Source organism: Mytilus californianus, unplaced genomic scaffold, assembly GCF_021869535.1.
Source record: "Mytilus californianus isolate M0D057914Y unplaced genomic scaffold, xbMytCali1.0.p SCAF_1, whole genome shotgun sequence".
Classification (NCBI taxonomy): domain Eukaryota; kingdom Metazoa; phylum Mollusca; class Bivalvia; order Mytilida; family Mytilidae; genus Mytilus; species Mytilus californianus.
The window spans coordinates 68,241,099-68,268,092 of NW_026262581.1; the positions used below are offsets into that span (position 1 = coordinate 68,241,099).

Sequence of the window (26,994 nt, forward strand, 5' to 3'; positions counted from 1 at the left end):
AATATCATATTACTGAGTCCTTTGTTCTTATAGATGAAAACCAGTAAAGTATAACTGTCTACTAGACTAAAGGTCCAATAAACTGCCCAGCCCCTTTGTGAACTTTGGAATCAATCAGTATTAATACTTAAAATAAAGCTTTGTGTCCAAATTCCAACAATTGGTTAGCCAAACAATTTCATTAGCAACTTTCCTTTAAGAACTGTAGATCAAGGACTGTTTTCAAATACATTTGTTATTCACTAGTAGGAAACATGAGAAAAGGTGTAAAATGAAAGCTGCTTCTTGTGTATCTGACTTCTAAAGCCTAAAACTTATGTATTAAATCATATTCCCCTTTCTCACTGACTTGTGTCTCATTGTCACCTAGTCACAAGATTCATGAAATTCTTAAAGCTTTCATTCCGGAGGGTCTGAATATATTTTGTTTTAAATACTAAAATAGAGTAGTTATTGAAAAGTTTTGACTGAGACATGTAGTTACAGTCACCAGGTAGGTGTGATGCATGGAACTACTTGTTACCTTACGTCAACCTTTCCACCCTCGCTTAGATTTATAGAGACATATATTGTCTATAAATGGTATACTGTTAGAATCTGACAGGTTTATCTCTACAGATTCTAATAATGTCATAGTTTTTCATCATACTACTAGAATGGTAAGTTTGTATTTAAATGCATATTTTCATTTCTCTTGATATTTCAAAAAATATTTAAACCAATATTTATTTTGCAGCAGTTTCAGTTAATTACTTTTATTATCATAATGCCATAGGAAATTTACATTAAATACCTATTTGAGCATTGCAGATGCTTCAAAAGATTCATGGGAATGCTATTAATAGATTTTGAATGCACGGATGTTTGAAATTTTTTGGACAAAGAGAAACAAAAAATTAATAAGAGATACAGGTTGGAATATATCAATGAGACAATAACCCAACAAAACAAACAATCTGAACATAAACATGTTTAATGTGTTTAACTCATACCACATCTTCCTATATCTATTAGACCTTGTAAATATATGATGATATATGACACAACATGTTTTACTGAGAATAAAGGTCCCTTTGTACTCAGTTATCTTTTATGATTTACTGAAATTAGTTCAATTTTCAAATTATTCAAGTGTAAAACCATTTTGATGAGATTTTAATGCTGTAGCTTTTTACTTGTTTTGTGTTGGATCCTATTTATAGCAGCTATGGTTTATGATTTTGTATGAATTCAAAAGAGAATAAAATGCCTTAAATATACATGAGGGTTTACAGACTGTGAATATTATGTTCAGTTTTTACATGTTTGATGGATGAAAATGACATATTTGAATAAATTTTCATATTTTTAGACTGAATGAAATCTATTTTCAATAATTAAAATGATTTATATGTGCCTCCCATGATTCACCTTGTAACAATAGGCATGCTAAATAGTATGTTCTTATACAAGTTGTTAATTAATTCACAGATTATAACTTTCCATAGAAGGACAGAAATATCTTTCTTTTGAATTAAACATGATTGCTCTCCTTTTTTAGCTCACCGGGGCCCTTTGGGCCCATTTGAGCTTATGCCATCACTTGGCGTCCGTCATTGTCTGTCATCGTCGTCTGTAGTCGTTGTAAACTATTTCAAGAATCTTCTCCTCTGAAACTTCTAGGCCAAATACCTTCAAACTTTAAGAGAATGTTCCTTAGGGTATCTAGTTTATAAATTGTATCCGATTTTTTTGATCCATCAACAAAAATGGCACCATGGCTAAAAATAGAACATCGGGGTAAAATGCAGTGTTTGGCTTATATCTCAAAAACTAAAGCACTTAAAGCAAATCTGATATGATAAAATTGTTCAATAGGTCAAGATCTATCAGCCCTGAAATTTTCAGATGAATCCAACAACCCATTGTTGGGTTGCTGCCACTAAATTGGTAATTTTAAGGAAATTTTGCAGTTTTTGTCTCGCCTGCGACAGTGAGACATAGGTGTTACTATCCGGCGGTGGCGGCGGCGTAAACTATTTGTATAAAGCTTTATATTTCAGAAGGTAGAAGACCTGGATGCTTCATACTTTGTATGCAGATACCCTATGTTACGAACTTTCCGTCTGTCATATGTCCAATGTCCTTGACCTTATTTTCATGGTTCAGCGACTGCTTGAAAAAAAAGTTTAGTTTTTTTGTTATGTAAATTTCTCACTTATTATGAGTAATAGGATAACTATATTTGGTATATGGGTTCCTTGCAACGTTTACATGTCCATCAGACAGGGTTCACCTGACCTCAGCCTCATTTCATGGATCAGTGATCAAGGTTAAAGTTACGTGATTAGGTCCGTTTCTCAGATACTACAAGCAGTAGGTCAGCTATATGTGGTGTATGGAATGATTATAAGGGATACATGTCAGTCTGGCAGGTTTCATCTGACCTTGACCTCATTTTCACGGTTCATTGGTCAATGTTAAGTTTTTGTGTTTTGGTCTGTTTTTCTAATACTATAAGCCATTGGTCAACTATATTTGGTGTATGGAATGATTGTAAGGTGTACATGTCTGTCTGGCAGGTGTCATTTATGTCCTTGACCTATTTTCATGGTTCATTGGTCAATGTAAAGTTTTTGTGTTTTGGTCTGTTTTTCTAATACTATAAGCAATAGGTCAACTATATTTGGTGTATGGAATGATTGTAAGGTGTACATGTCTGACTGGCAGGTGTCATTTGTCCTTGACCTCATTTTCATGGTTCATTGGTCAATGTTAAGTTTTTGTGTTTTGGTCTGTTTTTCAAATACTATAAGCAATAGGTCAACTATATTTGGTGTATGGAATGATTGTAAGGTGTACAAGTCTGTCTAGCCAGTATCATCTGACCTTGACCTCATTTCCATGGTTCATTGGTTAACATTAAATTTTTGTGTTTTGGTGTGTTTTTCGATTACCATAAGCAATGGGTCAATTATATTTGGTGTATGAAATAATTGTAAGGTGTACATGTCTGTGTGACAGTTTTTATCTGACCTTGACCTCATTAATTGTCATGGATCTTTAAGAATGTTAAGTTTATGTGATACTTGTAGTAAAACCTTTATCTTTAAGACTTTCAACATAGAATTAATGGTCAGTAAAACAGGCGAGACATTTCAGCGTGTGCACTCTTGTTATACGTTTTGCGTCATATAATGCTATGATATCAGCATCGGCGTCGGCATCGTCCGAAGACACATTTGGTTTCCAGACAATAACTTTAGTTAAAATGAATGGATCTCTATGGAATTTTACCAGAAGGTTCAATACCACAAAAGGAAGGTTGGGATTGATTTTGGGGGTTATGGTACCAACAGTGTAGGAATGAGGGGCCAAAAAGGGTCCAAAAACGACCATTTTTGTAGTTTCCGGAATAATTTGTGTGTAAGTGTATGGATCTCTCTGAAATTGTACCACAAGGTTCCATATCACAAAGGGAAGGCTGGGATTGAGTTTGGGGGTTATTGCCCAAAATGTTCAAGAATTAGGGGTAAAAATGGGGCCAAAAACAAGTTTTTTTTATTCGCCCGTCAATTTTTTGACGGGACGTATTATGGTATACAAATGTCCGGCGTCAGTCAGTCTGTCTGTCTGTCTGTCCGTCTGTCTGTCCGGCGTAAACATGTCGTATCATAACTTGAGAATGACTTATCCAAATTTCATGAAACTTAACATAGTTGTTTCTTATGATGGTCAAACGATCTGTATACTTTTTGGTTAAAATAAGATTAAAACTTTTTGAGTTACGGGACTTAGTAACTTAAACAGGTGTGTGTTTTTTTTCACGTGTCACGCCGTATCTCAAAAACAATTTATGATTATTGCTTAAAACTTTACACACTTCTTAGTTATATTAATCTTAAGATCTGTATACTTTTTGGTGATGATTCAAAATTTTATTTTAGAGATATTGAGTATTTTGTTAAAAAAGGGGGAGGGGTTTTTCACATGTCGCGCCGTATCTCAAAAACAGTTTATGATTATTGCTTAAAACTTTACACACTTCTTAGTTATATTAACCTTAAGATCTGTATACTTTTTGGTGATGATTCAAAATTTTATTTTTGAGTTATTGAGTATTTTGTAAAAAAAAGGGGGAGGGATTTTTCACATGTCGCGCTGTATCTCAAAAATGATTTATGATTATTGCTTAAAATTTTATACACTTCTTAGTTATATTAATCTAAAGATCTGTATACTTTTTGATTCAAAATTTTTTTTTTGAGATATTGATTTTTTTTTTTTTTTTAAAGGGGGGGTTTTCACATGTCGTGCCGTATCTCAAAAAACGATTTATGATTATTGCTTAAAATTTTACACACTTCTTAGTTATATTAATCTAAAGATCTGTATACTTTTTGGTTTTGATTCAAAATTTTATTTTAGAGATATTGAGTTTTTTGTAAACTATTTATGCTTATTGCATAAAAATTCACACACAAGACGACGGGCGTATCATGCGCTCATGGCGCAGCATTTTTCTAGTTTCCAGACAATTTCTTGTGTTTAAGTGTATGTATCTCTTTAAAAGTGTACTACAAGGTTCCATACCACAAAAGGAAGGCTGGGATTGAGTTTGGTGGTAATTACTCCAAGGGGAGGGGGGGTTTCCAATTTTTTTTTGGGGGGTTCATTTTTTTCTTCAAAATTTTGAAATCTTCAATTGCATAGTATTGCAGAATAGCAAGAAATCTTCACTTGTACAGTATTGCACAATGGCAAGAAATATTCAATTGCACAGAATGGCGCAATAGCACAGTATTGGGCAATAGCAAGAAGTCTTCAAATGCACAGTATTGCGCAATAGCAAAAAATCTTAAATTGCACAGTATTGCGCAACAAAACAGTATTGCACAATAGCAAGTAATCTTCAATTGCATGGTATTGCGCAATAGTACATTATTGCACAATAGCAAGAAATCTTCATTTGCAGTATTGCGCAATAGCAAGAAATCTTCAATTGAAAACAAGTACAAATGTTTTAACCAATTTCAAATCGTCAGTCCGTCTGTCCGTCCGTTGTCAACATGGCAGACATTAATTCAAAAACGCTTTAACTAATATACATGAAACTTTGGTGTATCATTTATATATGTTGATGTGAGCTCCCTTTCGTTTTTTATAAATTTCAGATTTACCATTTCCAAGTTTTGGGGTTTGATTCATTAAAAAAGGGGGGATTTTCCAGTTTTCGGACAATAACTCAAAAACAAATTTCACCAATTTGCATGAAACTTTTGCGAATTGTTCATATCTATTGACGTGAGCTCCCTTTTGTTTTTTTTATAAATTTCAGAATTACCGTTTCAGAGTTTTGGGGTTTTATTCATTAAAAAAGGGGGATTTTCCAGTTTTCAGACAATAACTCAAAAAAAATTTCACCAATTTGCAAGAAACTTTGGTGAATTGTTTATTTCTATCGACATGAGCTCCCTTTTGATTTTTATAAATTTCAGACTATACGTTTTCGATTTATGGGGTTTTATACATTACAAAAAGGGGGATTTTCCCGTTTTCCCGTTTTCGGACAATAACTCAAAAAATACTTTCAGCATTTTTTATGAAAATGGTAAATTGTTTATATCATTTTTTGTAAGCTCCCTTTTGATTTTTATAAATTTTCGATTTTACGTTTCTGAGTTATAAGATTTTATTTGTTTATAGTCTCACAACAGATTTACTAAGTATTTCGCAACAGCACAGTGTATTGCACAACAGCAAGAAATCTTTCATATAACCAATTTCAAGTTCTTTGACTACATTTATTCAGAAACCTATAATATCAAATATTTAATTACAATCCAAATTCAGACCTGTATCAAGCTTGAATATTGTGTCCATTTTTGCCCAAACTGTTCAGGGTTGGACCTCTGCGGGCATATCCAGCTGCACTCAGCGAAGTAGTTTATTTTGGATATTGGGCCCCATTTTTTAAATTTGGTTTACATTGAGGTCAAAAGGGTCCAAAATTAAAAAACTGAATTATTGCGGCTGTATGATTTGCTGAATCTTATTGTACATTTAGATTTTTTATTTTGGGCCCTGTTTTCAAATTAGTCCATGTTAAGGTATGAAGGGTCCAAAATTAAACTTTTTTTTGATTTCACCTAAAATTAAATTTTTGGTGTTTTTTTATATGCTGAATCTAACAATGTTGTTAGATTTTGGATATCAGACCATTTTAGGTAAATTAAATGTCCCACTTCAAATTTTTAAGATCTTTGACCACATTTATTTTGTGTCAGAAACCTATATTATGTCAAAAATTTGATCACAATCCAAATTCAGACAGTATCAAGCTTGAATATTGTGTCCAAACTTGCCCCAACTGTTCAGGGTTCAAATTCTGTGGTCGTATCAGGCTGCGCTCAGAGAAGCCTTTTTTTGGTTATTATCTTGAATATTATTGAAGATAAAGATAAATTGTAAACAGCAAAAATGTTCAGCAAAGTAAGATCTACAAAAAAATTAATATGACCAAAATTGTCAATTGACCCCTTGAGGAGTAAATGCCTTTTAAAGACAATTTTACACAATTTGTTCATCATGTTTTCTAACATTTAAAAATCTTCTCCTCTGAAACTACTGGGCCTAATACTTCTAAAATTTAACTGAATGTTCCTTAGGGTAAATGGTTTATAAATTGTATCAGAAGATCCATTAACAAACATGGCCGCCATGGCTAAAAATAGAACATAGGGGTCAAATGCAGTTTTTGGCTTTTATCTCAAAAGCTATACAGTTAGAGCAAAAGTGACAGAAGTTAAAGTGATGAATAAGTCAAGATCTATCTCCTATGAAATTTTCAGACCAATTGGACCACCGGTTGTAGGGTTACTGTCCGAAATAGTTTATTTTTATGAAATTATACTGTTTTTGGTTATTATCTTTAATATTATAACAGATAGAGAGAAAGTGTAAATGGCAAAAATAATCATTGATGAAAGATTTAAGCAAAGAATTACAGGTGAGCGATTCAGGCTCTTGAGAGCCTCTTGTTTTTCTTGTTTTATGTTTATTTTTGAGGAAAAATAATTATATAAAATCTAAATTGGTAAAACGATGATTTACAATCAACCTGCATTGTGGCTATGATATCAGGATAGAAATAATTTGTTAACCTTCTACATATGAAAATAGTATAGACACTTCATGTAACATTTAGCTATTCAATTTCAGCAGACAGATTTTATAACCACATGCTAACTCAACATATCTGCAAAAATCAACAAAACACACAGTAAACCTTTATAGAAATGTTGATCTTTAAATGTTGAAATCAATTTTTATGAAAATTACATTAAAGAAACAGATATACATTTAATTTACAATTAAAGAAAGAAGTGAGATGAGATATAGCCAAAATGTATTTAAACCCTATCAGTTAACATTTTCCTGCATTGATTGAATAATTTCAGATCTGTAAATAATATTTGTTTTTTTTATTTCATTCAATCTTTTCTTTTTATATTTTTAAGAATTTTCTTTGATTTGTAAATTAGGTAACACCCATTCATTACAAACTGATTTGAAACACTATGACAGACTTAAAGAGTTCTTTAACATATAGATTTAGAACAAAGGGCAACTTGTTATTAGCTAGAATAGATGCTCATATTCCTGTTTTTATTTTTTAAGTGTTAAAGGAATAAGAGAAAACAAACATTTCTTTAAACAACATTATAAAAGCATGGAATGGTCAGTTCATTTAGAGGCTTTTTTGACGAATAGGACCCATAGTAAATGTTGCGAAGGATTTTTTATACTGTGAACTTACAAATATCATGCACTGATTCTTATAAAGTAAAGTAGTCTTCATAACGACTGGTTTATAAGATGCCTCAAACAAGAATGCTATGATACACTAGCTATTTTCTAATAAACTTAAGTTCATTGGTTGTGGTTGGTTTATGTCTGTCATATTTGTTTTTCGTAAATTGTTTTGTTATAAATTAGGCTGTTAGTTTTCTCAATTGAATTGTGTCATATTCTTCACATCAGGGCCTTTTATAGCTGACCATATGGTATGGGTTTTTCTCATTGTTGAAGGCCGTACGGTTACCTATAATTTCTTACATCCACTTCATTTGAACTTTGGTGGATAGTTGTCTCATTGGCAATCATACCAGATCTCCTTATTTTTATAATTAAGTTGAAAATTACTATACACTGTCTGTTTTTGAGTCAACTAAACATTTGCAAACTATTACAAACATATTAAAACTATAGGAGACTAGATATGATACACTGTCTGTTTTTCAAATAAATCAGCAATTTCAATACTGTGATAATTTTTTTGGGTTCAAGCAATCCTGATGAATGTTACAATCCAGAATATCACTTCCTGATGAATGTTTCAATCCAGAATATCACTTCCTGATGAATGTTACAATCCAGAATATCACTTCCTGATGAATGTTACAATCCAGAATATCACTTCTTACACACTCAATTTATAAAGTGTTATTTCCATTTCCATTCAGTAGATGCTGTTTCTATTTTTAGCCTATAGAGAATTGGACCTGTGAAAATGTGGTAGAATGGATGGCCTGTGTCAGACTATACAGATATGCTCAGATGTTTAAAGACAATCAAATTAATGGCAAAGATATTAAAAATATGGATCCTGAAAAATTAGGGGTAAATATTAGATAGATACAAACTTAGCCAAAAAATAGCCTATACTAATTTGCAAAGTGTATGAGTTCAAAAAGAAGCTTGGGATCATTAAAGAATATTGCAGGAACAAAAATTAAGTTGATAAATTATGGAGACAACTCTACAAATGAAATTAACCAATACATTGTGGTCACTGTGTGTTTGCAGAATGACAAATTGTGTGTTCACAGAAAGATAAATTAACTGTGTGTTCACAGAAAGATAAACCAATACAAAGTTGTAACTGTGTGTTCAAAGAATGATAAACTAACTGTGTGTTCACAGAAAGATAAACCAAATACATAGTGGTCACTGTGTGTTCACAGAATGATAAACTAACTGTGTGTTCACAGAAAGATAAATTAACTGTGTGTTCACAGAAAGATAAACCAATACAAAGTTGTGACTGTGTGTTCACAGAATGATAAACTAACTGTGTGTTCACAGAAAGATAAACCAATACACAGTGGTCACTGTGTGTTCACAGAAAGATAAATCAATATGTAGTGGTCACTGTGTGTTCACAGAATGATAAACTAACTGTGTGTTCACAGAAAGATAAATTAACTGTGTGGTCACAGAAAGATAAACCAATACAAAGTTGTAACTGTGTGTTCACAGAATGATAAACTAACTGTGTGTTCACAGAAAGATAAACCAATACACAGTGGTCACTGTGTGTTCACAGAAAGATAAATCAATATGTAGTGGTCACTGTGTGTTCACAGAAAGATAAACCAATACACAGTGGTCACTGTGTTCACAGAAAGATAAATCAATACATAGTGGTCACTGTGTGTCACTGTTTGTTCACAGAATAATAAACCAATACATAGTGGTCACGGTGTGTTCACAGAATGATAAACCAATACATAGTAATCACTGTGTGTTCACAGAAAGATAAACCAATACATAGTGGTCACTGTGTGTTCACAGAAAGATAAACCAATACATAATAATCACTGTGTGTTCACAGAAAGATAAATCAATACATAGTGGTCACTGTGTGTCACTGTTTGTTCACAGAATGATAAACCAATTCATAGTGGTCACTGTGTGTTTACAGAAAGATGTGGTCACTGTATATCACTGTTTGTTCACAGAATGATAAACCAATACATAGTGGTCAGTGTGTGTTTACAGAAAGATAACCCAGTACATGGTGATGACTGTGTTACAGAAATATAAACTGTGTGTGCACAGAAATGTCTCTTAATCAGTTCCAAACTTCCTCTGAAAACAAAATGTTCTAGTACAAAGTCAGAGCTTTGTGACCCAAATAACCCTACTCAGAGACATACTGGCTACACGGTCCATATTACTCTACTTTCCTTCACCCTTATTTATCAGTAGTTGTGAAATTTCTAATTTAATATTATAAAGTTAACAAGACCTACACAGAAAAAAACCTTTCCAGTTTGATTTAATGAGTACCTTATTGATGACACACCTACATGGTTTCACATCTGCTGACATCATTAATCATTGACACCTTTATTTTTATCACAAAAGACCAATGCTATACTTTATAAGTAATTTTTTATAATGAATTTAACACTCTATAAAATAGATCTGTTGGATCCTATGGGTTTGTCACCTACTAAAATACTTGGCAATCAGATATAATAAAATGTGTTCATACTTGTATTCTTCGTTCTTCTATCTGTTAATTTTTCTCTTCTTATAGCTATAATATAAACCCATGTGACCTGGTATTTCTACCCCTGTAAAGGCCTTTTATAGGTGATTGATTTAATGAGGTTGAACTACTGACCTGGAATGCCTACACTGATGATTGTCTTGACCTAGATTAGTTCAGCTTCACTAATCTCTCCTGAGGGGGGACATTAAAATTTCATTTATTACAAGTAATCTATCAAAAATATACATTAAGTGAATCAAATCATATTTATTTTGTAGAAATGGTAAATTTATGCAAATTAGTATGGTAGTCTGGTTTTAGATTTTCTGTCATATTTGTTTAGGAGAAATCATTGACACAGGAAAGCATTGGGATCATACATTTATCTGTTGTGTCATGCTTGTGATAACGTCTTCAAATTTTTATAGCATAAAAAGTAAAAAAGCCAAAGATTTATGATTGACTACGGGCAATATACCATAACTATATACAGTTAAAAGTAAAACTACTGATGTCTATCACAAATGCTTTGAAACTTCTTTAACAAATTTAAATTAAGTTTTTTAATATGTATGTATTCTGCAGTGGCTTGAATCCCATAAATTTGCTAAATTAAAATAGCATTTAATTTTATTTTAAAATTTTGTGTGAATTTAGGTTTATTTTTACCAATATTACTTGAAAAATTAATGTACTATTTCTCTGGTTTAAAAACAGTGTTAAATATACAGTATATGTTTAGATTATTGATACTTAAAACTTGTTACATATTTAATGTTCTAACAGAATTAATGTACAATAAAAGTAGGAAATTCTATGTATAGTCATACTGCATAGTTTGTTTATTACGAGAGTAAATATAGACATTTCTGGCTGCCAAATATGCTGCATGTACTTTTGTTACTGATCGGAAGGAAAAACATATACATTGACCTTATTATAAGTAGGAAAAGGAGATAGAACAATTGAAAAATAAACTTTTTGGGTTTGATACAGTTCAAGGCAGTTATCATCTAAAAATAAAGAATGCAGTTGACAGAACTGTTCACAATTCAGAAGTTGGTGTGTATTAATTCAATGTTTATCTATTTCTTATTCAATATGGGAAGGAGGGTTTTCTACAGAAGTTTTCACTCTTGAGGCCATTGACCTGGTTACCTGTGCCTAAGGTAATCTATTCTGTATCATTACAGATGTAGTATAGTGGAAAGTTGACCGACCTTAAACTTTCTAATTAGATTCTTGATGTGTAAAGTAGATTTTTGATTGATTTTCAATGACAGTCAGTAGGTCTACCTTCAATAGGCATTAAGTTTATTTCCCAGCATGTTATACCATACAATATTCAATAGGTTTTGGAAGGGTAAATGCCCTTACGTTATATAATGTGTTCTGGCAGAAGACTTAATGTCATACTTGATCGAGCTTGTATACTTATCTCTCTGATTGTATCTTGCTAATTAATTTACCTGTCTTTCTGAATAGGAAAAAAAAGATCATTTATTTTGTTGTTCAAATTACCAGCCTCTGTTATGTCAATTTGGGAGGATTTAGACTCAGGTTTACTTTGATAATAGGTTGCTGTCCCATAAATATGCCCCCAAACTATAATCTCACGGAGACCTTTATATTTTCTCTTTGTCCTGGACATTTTCTTTCTTTTTTCATTAGACTGTCTTATTTTCTTTTCTTCCTTTTTATGCCCCCGCCGTAGCGGAGGGGGCATTAAGTTTTACCCTTGTCCGTCTGTAGGTACGCACGTCTGTCCGTCCGTACGTCCCAAAGTTGGTTCCCGTTCTCTAACTTTAGTTTGCCTCAACCAAATGTTATGAAACTTATACACAATGCTTATTACCACAAAACACAGATCAAGTTTGAATTTTTGTGGCGTCACTCTAACTGTTCTAGAGTTATGCCCCTTTACAAATGGAAAAATTGTTGAATATTTTGCTTCCGTTCTCTAAATTTAGTTTGCCTCAACCAAATGTTATGAAACTTATACACAATGCTTATTACCACAAAACTCAGATCAAGTACAAATTTGGGTAGCGTCACTTTTACCATTCTTCAGTTATGTCCCTTTATAACTTTATATGATATGCAAGCAGGGGCATCATCTGTGTTCCATGGACACATTCCTCATTTATTTTTTTAGATTTCTGTTCCAGAAATTAACTGATGTGATCAAACACTCTTCATTTATTATTTCACCAGTTCTATTTTCCTAAATCACCATCTTATCACAATATTTAATCTGAAGTGGATTGAATTAACAATTATAACATGGTAGGGGTTGTATAAATAATTTCTAGAACTGTTTTAAATTTAGAATCAGAAAGGAAATTCTAAGCTAATATTGATTCATATGACTCACTGGACTTTGGTCAGTTATATATAGCATCAATACATTAATTAGGACACCTTATTGATTACTGTGTCAAATAGATGTGTAGTTCTCTCTCATCAATTATAGGAAAAGGGGTGTGGAATTTCTTAGTATGTAGTGGAAACTATGTCAGATAGGTGTTATGTAATAGTTGTAATGGAATAATTTATTTCATGTAGTCATCTGTTTTGTGTTTTAAGGAAATGCAGATTTATCTCAATATATGACTATAATTACCATGTTGCAGATGGATTTTGTCACCAAATCTTTGCTAATTGTCTCTTGGGTGGACGTCTTTGGTTGACACAAAAGTGTAAAATTTCAATAGCCCCTAAAAAATCATGAATTTACAATTTAAAATCATCATATGACACTTTATTGAATTTATCTGCAGTTATATATCATACCAAATTAAAGTGAAGATATTTGTATAGAAAATGTTTCATTTCAATTTAATGGGCTCACAAAGAGCATGTTACAACATTATACATTAATTTATTGTATATATTATTTTACAATCTATATTCTACATCTATATTTTTAGCAACCCAGAAAAATATACCACAAGAAAATGTATGATATTAGATAAAGATTCATCAAAAATGACATAAGACTGAAGACTGGTTTTTCTAATCAACTTTCCATACAAATCACTGAGATCAGATGTATTCAATATGATCTATTTTTTCCTTGATAATGATACTCAGAACCCTTTATAGGTTATTCTGGTACAGAAGTTATTAACTGGTGAATCAGTGTCAGTTGGTTCAAATAGATATTTCTGATCAATAATATTTTACAATGATTGTTACCCATGATAATCAGATATTGGATTTGTGAGGAAAAGGTTTTTGATTTAAGCTGTAAATGACAGAGTTCAAGTACTACTTTAGACTTCCTTCTAACTCTATTACATCAATAGAACTGTTTCCCTTACATCAGTAGCAGGGAATCAGTTTGAAGTTCATTGTTTGGTCATTGATGAGTAATAGAGTAATGTATTTATCCTGTTATTGGAACAGTTCAATTTAGTTGAAGTTTTAACTTTTTGATTTACCAAGGTTTTAATTTAAGGATGTTCGCTCCTCTTGTTTTTGAATATTTTGCCAGATATTCGGAATCCTCTGGTTTTATCCATGTAGTGCCATTAAAAATATTTCCCCACTAACCCCTACTTTTCTTTTCATAATTTTATTACATAAAGTTTTAAAAGCTATATTTGAAAATCCTATAAAATCCTTGTTATTTTTTCATATTTTTTCAAAGAAAAAGGGTGCTAATGTTAAATGTATGAAAAGTCTAGAGAGAATTATTTCCCGCCAAATTTTCAATGGCTTATAGCTCGAAAAACAAGCACACGGACCCTTCATTTTTTTCTGCTTTTTTAGTTCCTTTATTTATATACTATCAATTTATAAAAGTCTTTTAAAAAGCTTGTTATTTTGAAACACAGTAGCGAACATCCTTAAGTTAAGTACATATTTAGCTCAACAAGTAAGAGCAGATCTCTTTGTACTAAGAACAGTAAAAATTAGTTTCTGACAGTACATAATTTTTATCCAAGGGTCACAAAGGGAAGATTCAAAGGATCAGTTCATTTATAAAAAAAAATATTTATTGGACAAATGAGTTAAAAAAAAAATGTTTTGAACAACCAGCAACATTTTGTCTAAATTTCAGGACTTAATTAAAAAAAAATATTGCCAGCCAAACTTTTCTTTCTGACCTATGAAATGACACACTGCACAACCTCCCAGTATCTTGGCTAGCAAGTTATGATTAGCAGGGATATGTGTACTTTTTTTTTTACCTGTCTGTCCATTTATCCTTCCATCAGTTTTGGCTGAATGAAAACTGGAGAAACAAACTTTGGTATGGGTTTTGCTCATTGATGAAGGCCGCACAGTGACCTGTAGTTGTTAATTTCTGTGTCATTTGGTCTCTTGTGGAGAGTTGTCTCGTTGGCAAATATACCACATCTTATTTTTATACTAGCTATGGTTTGATGTTGCCTTCCTACCCACCTAAAATTTAAGGACACACATTGTTTCAAATATTGTAGTTTTTTCGTGCTCTAATGTCGTTTAAAAAATGTAATTTTTGTTATTGGCCAAAAAAACAAAACATCTCTACCTACCTACCTACCCAACCCTACAATGCATGGGTAGGCAACACCAAACAAAGAATATGTTAAATGTGGCCTAGGGAAATTTAATCATTTCTTAGGTGAATTTGTTAAAGGATAAGATCACAGATATAAAAAATGTACCATGAAAGGAGGCCTGGTCACAAGTAATGAGGGGAAAATCTATATTGATCTTAAGGTTAATATATCAAGGAATAGAGTCACAAAAAATACTGTCTTTTGTGCAGCTAAGAATGGCACCAAACATAGAAAATATGTATTGCTAAATACTCTTTTGAGGATGCAGGGCAATCATGTAATTGTATCGCTTAGCAGTTGTCTCCTTATTATAAAATGGGGTGAGGAGTATGTGAGCTTGCTCACTGATCATCTTTAATTTGTGAGACCAACTGTTTTGAGAAAACGAAAATAGTTTATTAACATTTATCCCTCCTTGAAGGAAACTTGAACACTTATAATATCTGTAATTAATTTCTACCACAGAATTGTATATCTCTAAGATTAGGTTAAATGATTGACCTATGTAAATATTATAATTAGAATATTCCAATAACAGGAAAAATGAGTATTAACCATCCATTAGCACATATTGGTATGTGATAATTTCTTATTACAATTATTAATGCCTCAACACATCTGTGTCACCTATTTTCTGCAGCACCTGTGTTCCTGGATCTTTGGTATTTAGGATGGTGTGTATAATGAGAGACATATGCACTTTCTATTGCTGGGTTTTCCAAATGTCATATATCATGCTACTGTGATTCATATTTTCTTCAAAGTTACCACTGTTACATTTTAGAAAGTATGTTTTTTGTCAAATGATAACAGCAAGAAATATCTTACTGCTTCTAAGAATCGGTGATCAATTTTCAACTGTCATTTAAGAGAACAGAAATTCTAACTGTCTTGTCTATTTTTCCAAAGTAAAGTATTTGGATTTCTATAATTGTGTTTAGTATCCTCAACTGACTTGTTTGAGTTTTTTATTGTAAAATGTGGTGTGCAGTCTTATAAAGTATAATTGTACTTTAAAATAGGGAATGAAAATAACAAGTAGAAAAAGTTGGTTTCTTTATTCCATATCTATTATTTGACACTGATATGCATTTTGTGTGCATTTTAATACCAGACATATCAGTACAAACTATAAGCTGTCCACCTAGAAACTGTTGATAATAACAAGGAATTATATATTTAAAAGGAATGGAAACGCGGCCGACTTCAAAGAAAATTGTATGATGCATCTCTGACTTGGGTGGTGTGTTAATTACATCCCGTCGCTCTAACTGGCTCATTACTTATCTGGCAGTAGTTATCGAACTTGGTCATTTAATCATGAAATGAAACAAGAAATTGTCTATTTAGATATACAATTCCTTAAATGAAATAAACAAAAAATACAACCTTAAACAAAGTTACTTCTGAAAAACATTTTTTTCTTGTACCTCCTCTTGATATTTCACGATGGTATGCAACAATTAAGATCAATTAATAGTTGAAATCTGACATTATACGAGTTTTTAAAAAGATTTAAGGTAATGCAAAAAGTTAAAAAATAACTTTTCAATTTTGGAATATGACTGGTATAGAAAAGTATAAAGGAAGAAGTACGTGAACAGATGTAGTATTTTGTCTAGATAAAAGAACTTATAGATAATAGGTGTTATAATAAACACCGGTATGGGATATCAAATTTGCAGGTATAATCTAGCATGTATCATTGAACAGCTAATTTTTGTCGTATATATATTTAAGCAGGAACAGTGCATACATTTTTGTACTAACTATAGGCTGTCCCTGATTTAAGGTGTCAAAAAGAAATCACGCCGAGCTCACCTGTTAATAAATGCTAAATTATGCCGCGGTGCAATAATTTTTTTTAATTAGAAACAGTTAAAACTTTCCGACATTCGCATATTATTTATTTTAACACCGAAGGAATATTTTGCGACCTCTAGACTACTGCTCTTCTAGCAAAAAAAAGGAAGGAACTGTTTTGCTTTTAAGCTTGTGGTAATTTGCTGCAAAGCTTAATAATGGCAAACTACAATACCAAACAACGATTTAGTATAAAAATAGTATTTGACAAAAGATAAATGATTAAAATCGTGTATAAAACGGCACAATCAATCTCAATCGGAAGTCTTATATACATTTCTTGCCTGTAATTTCCGACTTCGTCGGTGTGGAACTTGACTGAACAAAATGGCGTCAATGTGAACTATAAACATGGGATTTTGAAAAATCATAGCAAATTCGTTTTTATCACCATTTTCATAAAACCAACACTATGTGATAGAAAAAAGATTAAGCTTTTAAGTTGTATGTCAATGTCACATCTATTTCAAGTAGTTATTTAACCCTTACCAAAATACGAAGTGTCGATGTATTTATTGACGCACTACTTCAAATTTTCAACATGTTTCGAAATAAAATCATTTACATTGTACCAATTACATTTAGCATTCGTAATTTAGACCAATCTGTAGGAAAATATTCCTTCTTTAAAGTGATATCTCATTTTCTCACTTTGTTCTTTCTACTTTCCAATATTTAAAAGAAATCGTAGTACACTCCCAGATTGATAGACATATTTTGACAGAATAATGAAATTCAAAACTGAAATTTCGAAAAATCGTAGAAAATTCAGAAATTTTACTAGAAACTTTAAAAATGGGCTAAATGATAGAATAAGGTTTCAGCTTCATAATGATATCAACTGTTTTGTTTTGCACTTCGTAGTTGTCGAGCTTTTAGAAAAAAATCAAAACCCAGTATTTTTTGTTTTGTAATCCGGATGAAACTCGCTCAAGTTTCAAGACCAAGGTCTATTTTAATGAGAATTTACATAATACAATATTACAAACGTATGTTTGATGAGGCATTAAAATGATACCTAAGGCCTTGCCTTTTTCATGGATTAAAAGTTTATTCTTGATTTTGGGTTACTCTCTCCTTTATATCTTCTGAAGCAAGATGACCCCGTGAATTAAAAGACCGATCTATATGACAGGAAATGGACCTCCGTCATGATTCTTTATGATTCTTTATATTATTCATCATACTTCCGACTGAGACAGACATGGATTATAGCTCTGCGGGTGCTCTGCGGGTATCCCGATTGATCTCGAGCCGCGTTTCCATTCCTTTTAAATATATAATTCCTTGATAATAATGACTTTCCTGTTGTGGAGAGATTTGTGAGTTTTTCTTAAGTACTTATATCCTTCTGTAAATTGGAGTGTTTTCACTAACTACTGTAATATAATAAAGGAAATACAAAACTAATATCTTACACCCATTTGTAAAGATTTAAGGTTTTTAAGATGATAACTTTTCGTTAGTTTGGTCTATTTTGAAGGAGCTTCCAAATAAAAAATGAAAATATATAAGTCCTATTCTTAATACATGTATCTGAAGTGTGAGTTAGAATTTGAACTTGGATAGATTTCAATTTGCCAGTCATTTTAGCAGTAGAGAAATTCTCTATCAATCACAATTTTAACTGAACATACTTTCTCATGATATTTTATAATCTTTGCCTTTATAGATATATATTGTTCCTACAGCAAAACAGCATTGTTACAATTGAAAACTGCTAGATTAGGTCTCATCATAAAATGTAGAATAGGTCTAAATCATAAAATGTAGAATAGGTCTAAATCATAAAATGTAGAATAGATCTAAATCATAAAATGTAGAATAGGTCTAAATCATAAAATATAGAATAGATCTAAATCATAAAATGTAGAATATGTCTAAATCAAAAAATGTAGAATAGGTCTAAATCATAAAATGTAGAATAGGTCTAAATCATAAAATGTAGAATAGGTCTAAATCATAAAATGTAGAATAGGTCTATGTAAATATTGTGTTATTTGTAACAGTAACCTTATTATTAAATAAATAAGATCATTCCAATAACAGGAAAAATGAATATTAACCATCCATTAGCACATATTGGTATCTGATAATTTCTAATTACAATTATTAATGCCTCAACACATCTGTGTCACCTATTTTCTGCAGCACCTGTGTTCCTTATTGCAATTATTTATGCCTCAATCTAAATCATAAAATGTAGAATAGGTCTAAATCATAAAATATAGAATATATATGTAGGTCTAAATCATAAAATGTAAAATAGGCCTAAATGATATAATGTATTAAACTTGTGTATGACAAGGAAAAGATAGATTTTGGATTAATTGTCACATCATACTGGATTAACCTTCAGTTTAGGTGCCACCATGTCTAAGTGCTTCAAATTATTGGTCAACTGACAAATTCAGAAGGACTTCAAGTACTACAAGTTTGATTTGCAGTATAGTATCAATTAAACAGTAGATTTTTCAATTAATTGCAGAGGGCTGGGTTTTATTTATCCAATCTGGTTGAACTATATAATAGTTAACTATGATTTGATTCAGATTTTTATATAAGTTTGTGGATTCAATGCACTGCAGTTATATACAATTTACCGAGGGTTCTTTTGATACTATTTTTTTTTTAAATTTGATTCTCTTATTTTTTTCTATCCTTGTCCAATATGATTATTTAAGTTTTCTAATTTTTTAAGACTTTTATTTACACATCTTGTTGGTTGCTCTGACAGTTTGATTGTGTATTTTTTCCTTCCAATGTTGGATTTTACAAACTTCATATACTCTGATGATGGCATAAAAACAACTGGGAAAATGAACTGAAAATTTATGGAGGACAAAGTGAAATAAGGATCAAATTTGTCCAAAAGTAATTCTATATTAAATTTTGTGTGTATGTTTTATGTAACACATAAATAAGTTAAGACAAAGAAAGAATGGCATCCCTTCAAAATATCTCACTACGTTTAATTGGCACTAAATTTTGTATTTTAACAGGTTTTTTTTCTTGCTTAATTTCAACACAGTCTTGTGCTTCAAAAATATTGATTACATAATTTACGACCAAATATTTTGGAGTATAGTTTCTCAAAATCAGATAATTTTACTGATAAAAAATTTAGTTGTAAAACACACATGTTCTTAATGTTTTTTTTTTAAGGAAAAGTTTATGGAAAAAAGCAAAGTACAAGATTGTTTTGATATTTAGCAATTTGTAGGTTCGAATTGTAACCATGCTGAAATGTTTGGCACATTTTTATTATTATGCAAATGACAATATACCTCCCTGCTAAAGTGATCAGGGAGACAGAATTATGGAGGGTAGGATTAAGCCTAAAATGTTGGATACTATTTGAATTCTGCTGGTTACTTATTTCTTCACTACTTATCCAGGCAGTCTGATGCCAGGAGTACAGGTTGTCTAAGTCCTACACAGAGACTTGTATATATAAAAGAGTAATTTGACCCAAAAATATTACAATAAACATCCAAAGTTCCATTACATGGCCAACATCTTGACAAAACACTTAAAGTTGGTATATTTCTTTATGCTTGGAAGCCTTTTGGATTTCTCACTTCATGGCTTTTGTTTGTCTTTTACAAAAAGTTTTGCCAACCAACCGGATACGCTTTTTATTTGGCAGCCCAAGTCTCCTCAGTCAATACATTTCTAAGAATACCATCAGTAATAGCCAGGACTTGTTACAGAAGTATATGCTGTAGAATAAAAAGACACTTACTTTCATATATATGTATGATTAAAAATAATCAATGAAGATTTAATTTCAAAAAAATTCTAAACAATAAATAAAGATTGAAAATACAAGGGTTCACACATCAAAATAAAGCTACAAGGACTTAGATAATATATAAAATATAGTCTAAACCTCCCAAAGAGGATATATAAAATATAGTATAAACCTCCCTAAGATGATATATAAAATATAGTATAATCTGGGAAGGTTATGTCTATAAGTCTCAGGAATGTTATAGGAATTCCAAATTCATAAAAACTTTTCTTAGATATAAATCCGATCTGACAACTGCTTGAAGATTGTCCAACTCCTGTTTTAACTTGTATTAGATATTCCAGTCAATATTGAACAATTGTTTATGGCTTAGGTCACAAGTATATACATTTAATAGAGTTGAACAGGGAATGACCCTTCTTTATAGCTTACTTAACTTATATAATCAGTTATTTTTTGTGAAGTTGATAGCTCTCATTAATAGATAGTGAATGGTTTAAGGATGAACTGACTGTGACCTCAGCTCTGCTCTAACATGTTGTAACTTTTCTATTTTAAATTACATTCTTTCTCTTTCATGTTTCATATTTCTGAAAAAGCAAGTATATTTTTGGCATGTGTCCGAGGTCATCATTAACAGCAGACGTAAAGCTGTTTCCATAGTGAACCAGCAACCCATGGCTAGTAGTCTTTTGTCTTTCAGTACTTTTACATTCAGTAATTACTGATCGATAAAAAGATAATTGACTATGGAATGTTTTAAAAAAAAGCCTTGAAATGCAATTGACCTGATGGCCACGCGATGAACTCCTGCCATGAGAGAAAAAAGATAATTAAGGGACATATTCTTATGTGGTACAAAGCAAAGCTGTCAATGGCTTTGTCCATGGTCATCATTTTTTTCTTTCAAGTATTTTTTGGTTATGTGGGTTGTTCCAGAGCTTTTATCTTCTTTGTCAATCACTGCTTTAATAACTACTGTTAAATATGTTATCAATAGATAATATCATTAGGTTTTTTGGCATATTCAACATTATTAACCCGATGACCGAATGATTTTCGATAAAAAAGAAATAATTTAATTCATGGGAAAATTTATCATGGGTGTCAAAAAAAAATAATTTAATGATCTTTTATAGAAAAAAATAGTATAACAATTATAGGAGAATTAATTAGTACTGTAAAATATTGAATAAAAATTATTTATAAATAGAATGTCAACTGGGGTTCAAGGCTTGGAAAAAAGAATATGTATTTTTCTGAAACAATAGAACAATGGAGATTGGAACTTTTTCTGTATATTGGTATGTTACTAGGTTACCAGTACTATTGAAATTTAACTTTCAAATGTTTATGGAAGGATGTCTTTACATTTTTTTTGAATTTGGGAAAAAGGTAGGTTGTATTTTGAATTTTATTTGGAGAAAAGTTTTTTATTGCAAAATGAACATGTGATCATGAATTGGCCTTTTGTTTTTTTTTAAATATAACTTACATGCTGCAAAAAAGAAAAAGGTTTTCCTGTACAGCTGACATATTTAAAAGAAGTAATCGGTCACTTGTTACAAAATTTGCATTTTTTAAAGAATATTAATATCCATAATTCAAATTGTAAAGGAGCAGTTTAGATTACATCATATTACCACAGAATAATTAATTAATATCACATCTGTTTAAATGAGCATACTTTATAACCAAGAACTAGGGCCTAGTTTTATAACATTAATCATACCAGATAGAAGGAGTACTAGAGAAACATGAAAAAAACATTCAGTCGTTGGTCACAGAGAATGATAAAACATGCAACCAAATTATCAAAAAACATGTCACCTTCAGTGTAAGGCTGACTTATCTGCACCAGAGAAGAAAAGCTAAGGAATATAATAATATTAAATAGAAAAAATATATAAAAAAAAAAAACAAGGCACTGTCCCTGAGACACGGACAAGCTGACTTAAATAGGAATCATTGTTGTAGCATGGGCAAATTACTTTTGAAAATTCAATTGAAAGTTAAGTAGCATAAAAATAAACTGAAACAAATCATAAAGAACTAAAAAGTATTGGGACTTGTTGTTTTAAAAGACAATACTAGTATAACACTTCCAGGATTGAAATTCAACAATTTTATACATTTTTACATGTATTTGATACCTAAATCATTGGTGAAAAACTGAAAAATTTCTTCATATAGGTATATTTAAAACTTCAGAGGGGAAAGAGATCGTACTTAATTTCTACTGGTACACTTAATTTGGCTTGGACCTAGGTGGGTTAAACTTGTTTATCTTGAACAAAAATATCTGTTTGAACTTTACAGTGTCTACATTACTTTTGATATAGTGATGGTGCAGTTACATCATTACCAAGTCTTCAGGCTTGGCCACTGTCCCACCAGCCCAGGCATGTAAATTTACTATGCAACCTGTAAGAATTTCTGATACAAGAAATTATACAAAATTTTCATGAAAATAAGTGTCTGGTCCTGTGGCTTCAAAATTTCATGGTAAAGACTGAACTTGTCCTATTGTTGATAGTGGGTACCTGCTAATAAATTAGTTTACATGGACTTAAAATCAATTAGTTTATATGGACTAATGAATTTGTTCAATATATTCATTAGTTTCTACTATTTGAATTTGAACAAGAAATATTTCGTTTCAATTGCTTCTGAAAAAAAAAGATCAAAGTGATTTTGCTATTCAGCAGAAGTGTCTCTTTTTTCATGTATATCTTACATGACAGAGGTGAATCTAAGTTCTTTACATAGTATATATAGAACGTTTTGTAATCAGAATAGGTTCAATTGATTGTCTTCCATACAATAGGATTAAAAATCTTCTTAAGTAGAAGCTCAAATATAGTAACATGTATTATATTTATGTCCCTTTTGTTAAAGGGGATCAGTACCTTTGTATAGAATGAGGTCAAAATCCAATGATTTGAGACTTGCTGGCACATTACAGATATTGTTAAATCAGCTTTGAAAGAACAAATAGATTTTATCATAAAAGTTAGTTCTGAGAAGATTGGTCTTTTGTTTTAAATTAATTATCATAATCTTGGTAGATCCAATATGTCATTGAGTACAGCTTTTGTGTGGTAATTAGAACACACAAGATCAACTAATGACTTTTAATTGGGGTTTTCTACTATTTCAATGCACTTGGTTGACGATTTGAAGAAAAAAATAATTATGGTTTTTAAAGACACCAAATGTTGAATAGGACTTGAGATGAAACATTAATAAGGAACAGGTGACAAGACAAAAGGTGTTAAAAGTTGACAGGAGGAAAGATTGGTCCTGGGTAATCTATTTCATCATTGGTGTACCTGATCTGCATTTAAATGCATGTTTTATTGTTGTGTAACATTTTTTTATAAAGAATTGATATAATCTTCATTGTCAAGTACTACAGTAGTATAAGTATCTGAAATTCAACTATCATATTTCAAAGAAAGCAATTATGTTTACTGTGTTAATTTGTACATATCATGTCCACTGACTAAATCAAATTTACTTACTTACTTACTTTTGGAGATTACAGTCAGACATAAGTGCTCACTTATTGTTCAACACCAAATTGCCTTTTACAGTTTTCAATAAACATAACAGATTTTAAATTGTACCAGTTTTATTTAGGACAGTTCTAAAACATTTGTAATACAATGAGAATATCACTTTATAAATTTGGTGTGTCCTAGCTGCTTTTCCATATCAAACTTCATCCTGACTGATCAAATCCAAAACTTTGAAAGCCGAGTGACAAAAGTCACATGTATAAATACTTCAATACTTGTGAGGAGCTTTACCAAAAGGGATCTAAAATGATAAGCCAAATCCACCTACAAAGGCCAACGTCACCTGAGGGAGTTTGAACCTTAAATTTCAAAGTTTTGAAGTGATCTGGTATTCAGATAATTTCTTTCATTTCTCTGATTTAGAACATTTATTAGTATGATTCAAGTTATTCAGATTTGAATTTTATTTTCACTTATCTGCTCTTTTAAGAAGAGTATAAGATAATTTTAAACAGTCTTGCCACAGAATAGAATTGGGGACAAGGGTTGTAAACCACTGTTTTGTTGTCTAAAGATTTGGAATTAGATTTTAGTTACAGTAAAATAATACAGTGCTTGTGAGCTCAAGAATAATTTACATAAAAACTGAAAAAATAAAAGATAAATATGAAAACTCGGCACTTTTACTAAGTTTTCCACTTAACAGACAAAAACTTAAAGAACAGATGCATTTTATCACAATGCATTGAAAGTGACATTTAATTTATAATGTTTTTATTGCATGTGTTTTAAATGACCTAAAGGTTTTAATGATGAATTTTATTAACCATATGTAACATGTCACCGTTAAAGGTTGGATTAATGAGGAAAACTGTCATGTCATTATATTTTCTCTTTTTTTTCCCCTCATTTTCTCATCCTGTGATTAACATACTACCGGAACTTAGTGGCATGTTTCTAAAAGGACACTGAAAAAATTAGGTGAACTTTTGCTATTACTTGGTGTCTTAAAATAATCTGTTTCTGGCCCTTCATCTGTTGTCTGTTAATTAACTTACATTTTAATCTTTTTCTTGACAACCACTGAATCAAATGAAACCAAACTTGGCAGAGATGTTCCATACAAGGCCTCTTCCAGGTGTTGTAACCTTTGGTGCCGATTTGTAAACAAACTTAGCTGTTGTGGCCTTTTCTAATTTCTGATTTCCTGATCTTAGGTTAACTTCTTCTGGAGAACTGTTGAACAAATTGAGACGAAACATGCCAAATATGTTCCTGTGAATGTCCTTTATAAGTGTCAATACTTTGATGCTGATCTGATTATCAAAATGGCCAACATCAGAGGTTTACATCGAAGCCCTATTGGAAATTACATTTTGCTTATCTTCCCAAGAAAAATTAATTAAAACAAAAACATATAGCTAGAAATTTTCCTGAGTAGGTACTAACCAATGTTGTTACTTAAATTGGTCCAGATGAAAAGTCAGGTATCATATCAAAGGTTCTTACCCATAATTCATGGATTCTGAAGTAAAGCCTGTTTTTGTGTCTTGCATGCAATGAAAGTCGAGGAAGGCAATCCCGTCACGTAGGTAATTGCTTTTCCGGCAACGTTGTCATCGTCGTCAACATTTGTTAAGTTTTCTGCTTAAGTTAGTTTGATAAGAACTACTTGTGATAGATCAATGATATTTTCTATAAAGTTGCATTACTATCAGTACGTATCAGTTTGACGACTATTTCCACTCCCTGCCCCCTAGGTCATAATGTCCAGTGACTTTGAATTAATTAGCAATTTTCAATGTTAGGTTTTCTGCTTAAGTTAGTTTGATAGGAACTAATTACAATAGACAACAATATTTTCTATAAAGTTACATTACTGTCTGTACATCTCAATTTGTTGACCATTTCAAGGCCCTACCCACAAGTTCATGGTCCTGTGACTTTGAATTAATTAGCAATGTTGCTGTCCCTCAGATTGTGTTTTTCTGAATTTTATGCAGACAGGCGAGACATATCTCTGTGTCAACAGTTTACTATCTTTTGCAAAATGAATCCGGGTGAGTGATTTAGGCTCCTCAGGGAAGCCTCTAGTTAAGAATAGTAACCAAACCGCTAAATACCTTTTTTTTAATTTTTAATTCAGTGTTGAGTTGATACCTTATAAGGTATTATGATTCTTGTGTTGTTTCTTGATAAATTGTTGTTATTCCTACACAAATTTGCACATCTTTGGCTTTCCATATATGTTTGGCTCTTTGTATTCCTGAGAATTCACAAAAGGGCATTTTTTTTTTTGTATATTTATCTTTTTTAATGAAAGTGAATCCAGAAAAATGAGTGTTTGTGTACCATAAAGAAATATGTTCTGTTTTTCTCATTTCAAAAATCCTGGCTTAGTTAATAACAGATGATTTAATGGTAATGTATTTTTCATAATCATCAATATTTTCTTTACACCACATTTTGTCGGTCAGTTTTTGGATGGTTTTTGTGTTTCTGTGAACTGTTGTTTTGTCTTTTCCCAAGTATTGTCTCCCCTTCTAACTGTGTGATCTTATAATATTTCTCCAAAGGAGATCTTTTCTACCTGGAGTCCTGGACTGTCTATCTCTATTTAGATATATTTTGAATGGAACATCAATGTGGTGCCTTAATTACTTGTAATATTTTATCAGAATATATTTTAATCAATACTTAGGCTCTAACTGACTGGCCTTTTTTCTAACCATTGAAATTTTCCAAATGGTTGATTTTTAATTTGTCTGTTATTTTTTTATGCATTTAATTACAGTATTCAAATAGATTTAAACCACAAGGATCCAATATTGACTTAATAAATGCATACTTAATTTAGAATTGCTTATATAAAATATTTCCATGAAAGTGGACATATATTATAGTGAAGAGTTATAGTTTTATGTAGTCACCTTCAAACCTGGGAAATGATATGTCAAAAGTCACCATATTCTATAATATTAGGGA

General features: G+C 31.3%; 1 protein-coding gene across 3 annotated transcripts in view; it reads left to right on the forward strand.

Annotated features, from left to right (window-relative positions):
- The window catches only part of LOC127706725 (phosphatidylinositol 3-kinase regulatory subunit alpha-like), a 177,208-nt gene that overhangs the window by 125,221 nt on the left and 24,993 nt on the right, over positions 1-26,994 (forward strand). For all 3 annotated transcript variants that reach the window (XM_052211385.1, XM_052211401.1, XM_052211393.1), the window contains exon 6: positions 8,527-8,661. In XM_052211385.1, coding sequence (XP_052067345.1) covers positions 8,527-8,661 — 135 coding nt within the window. The remainder of the gene's footprint in view (positions 1-8,526; positions 8,662-26,994) is intronic.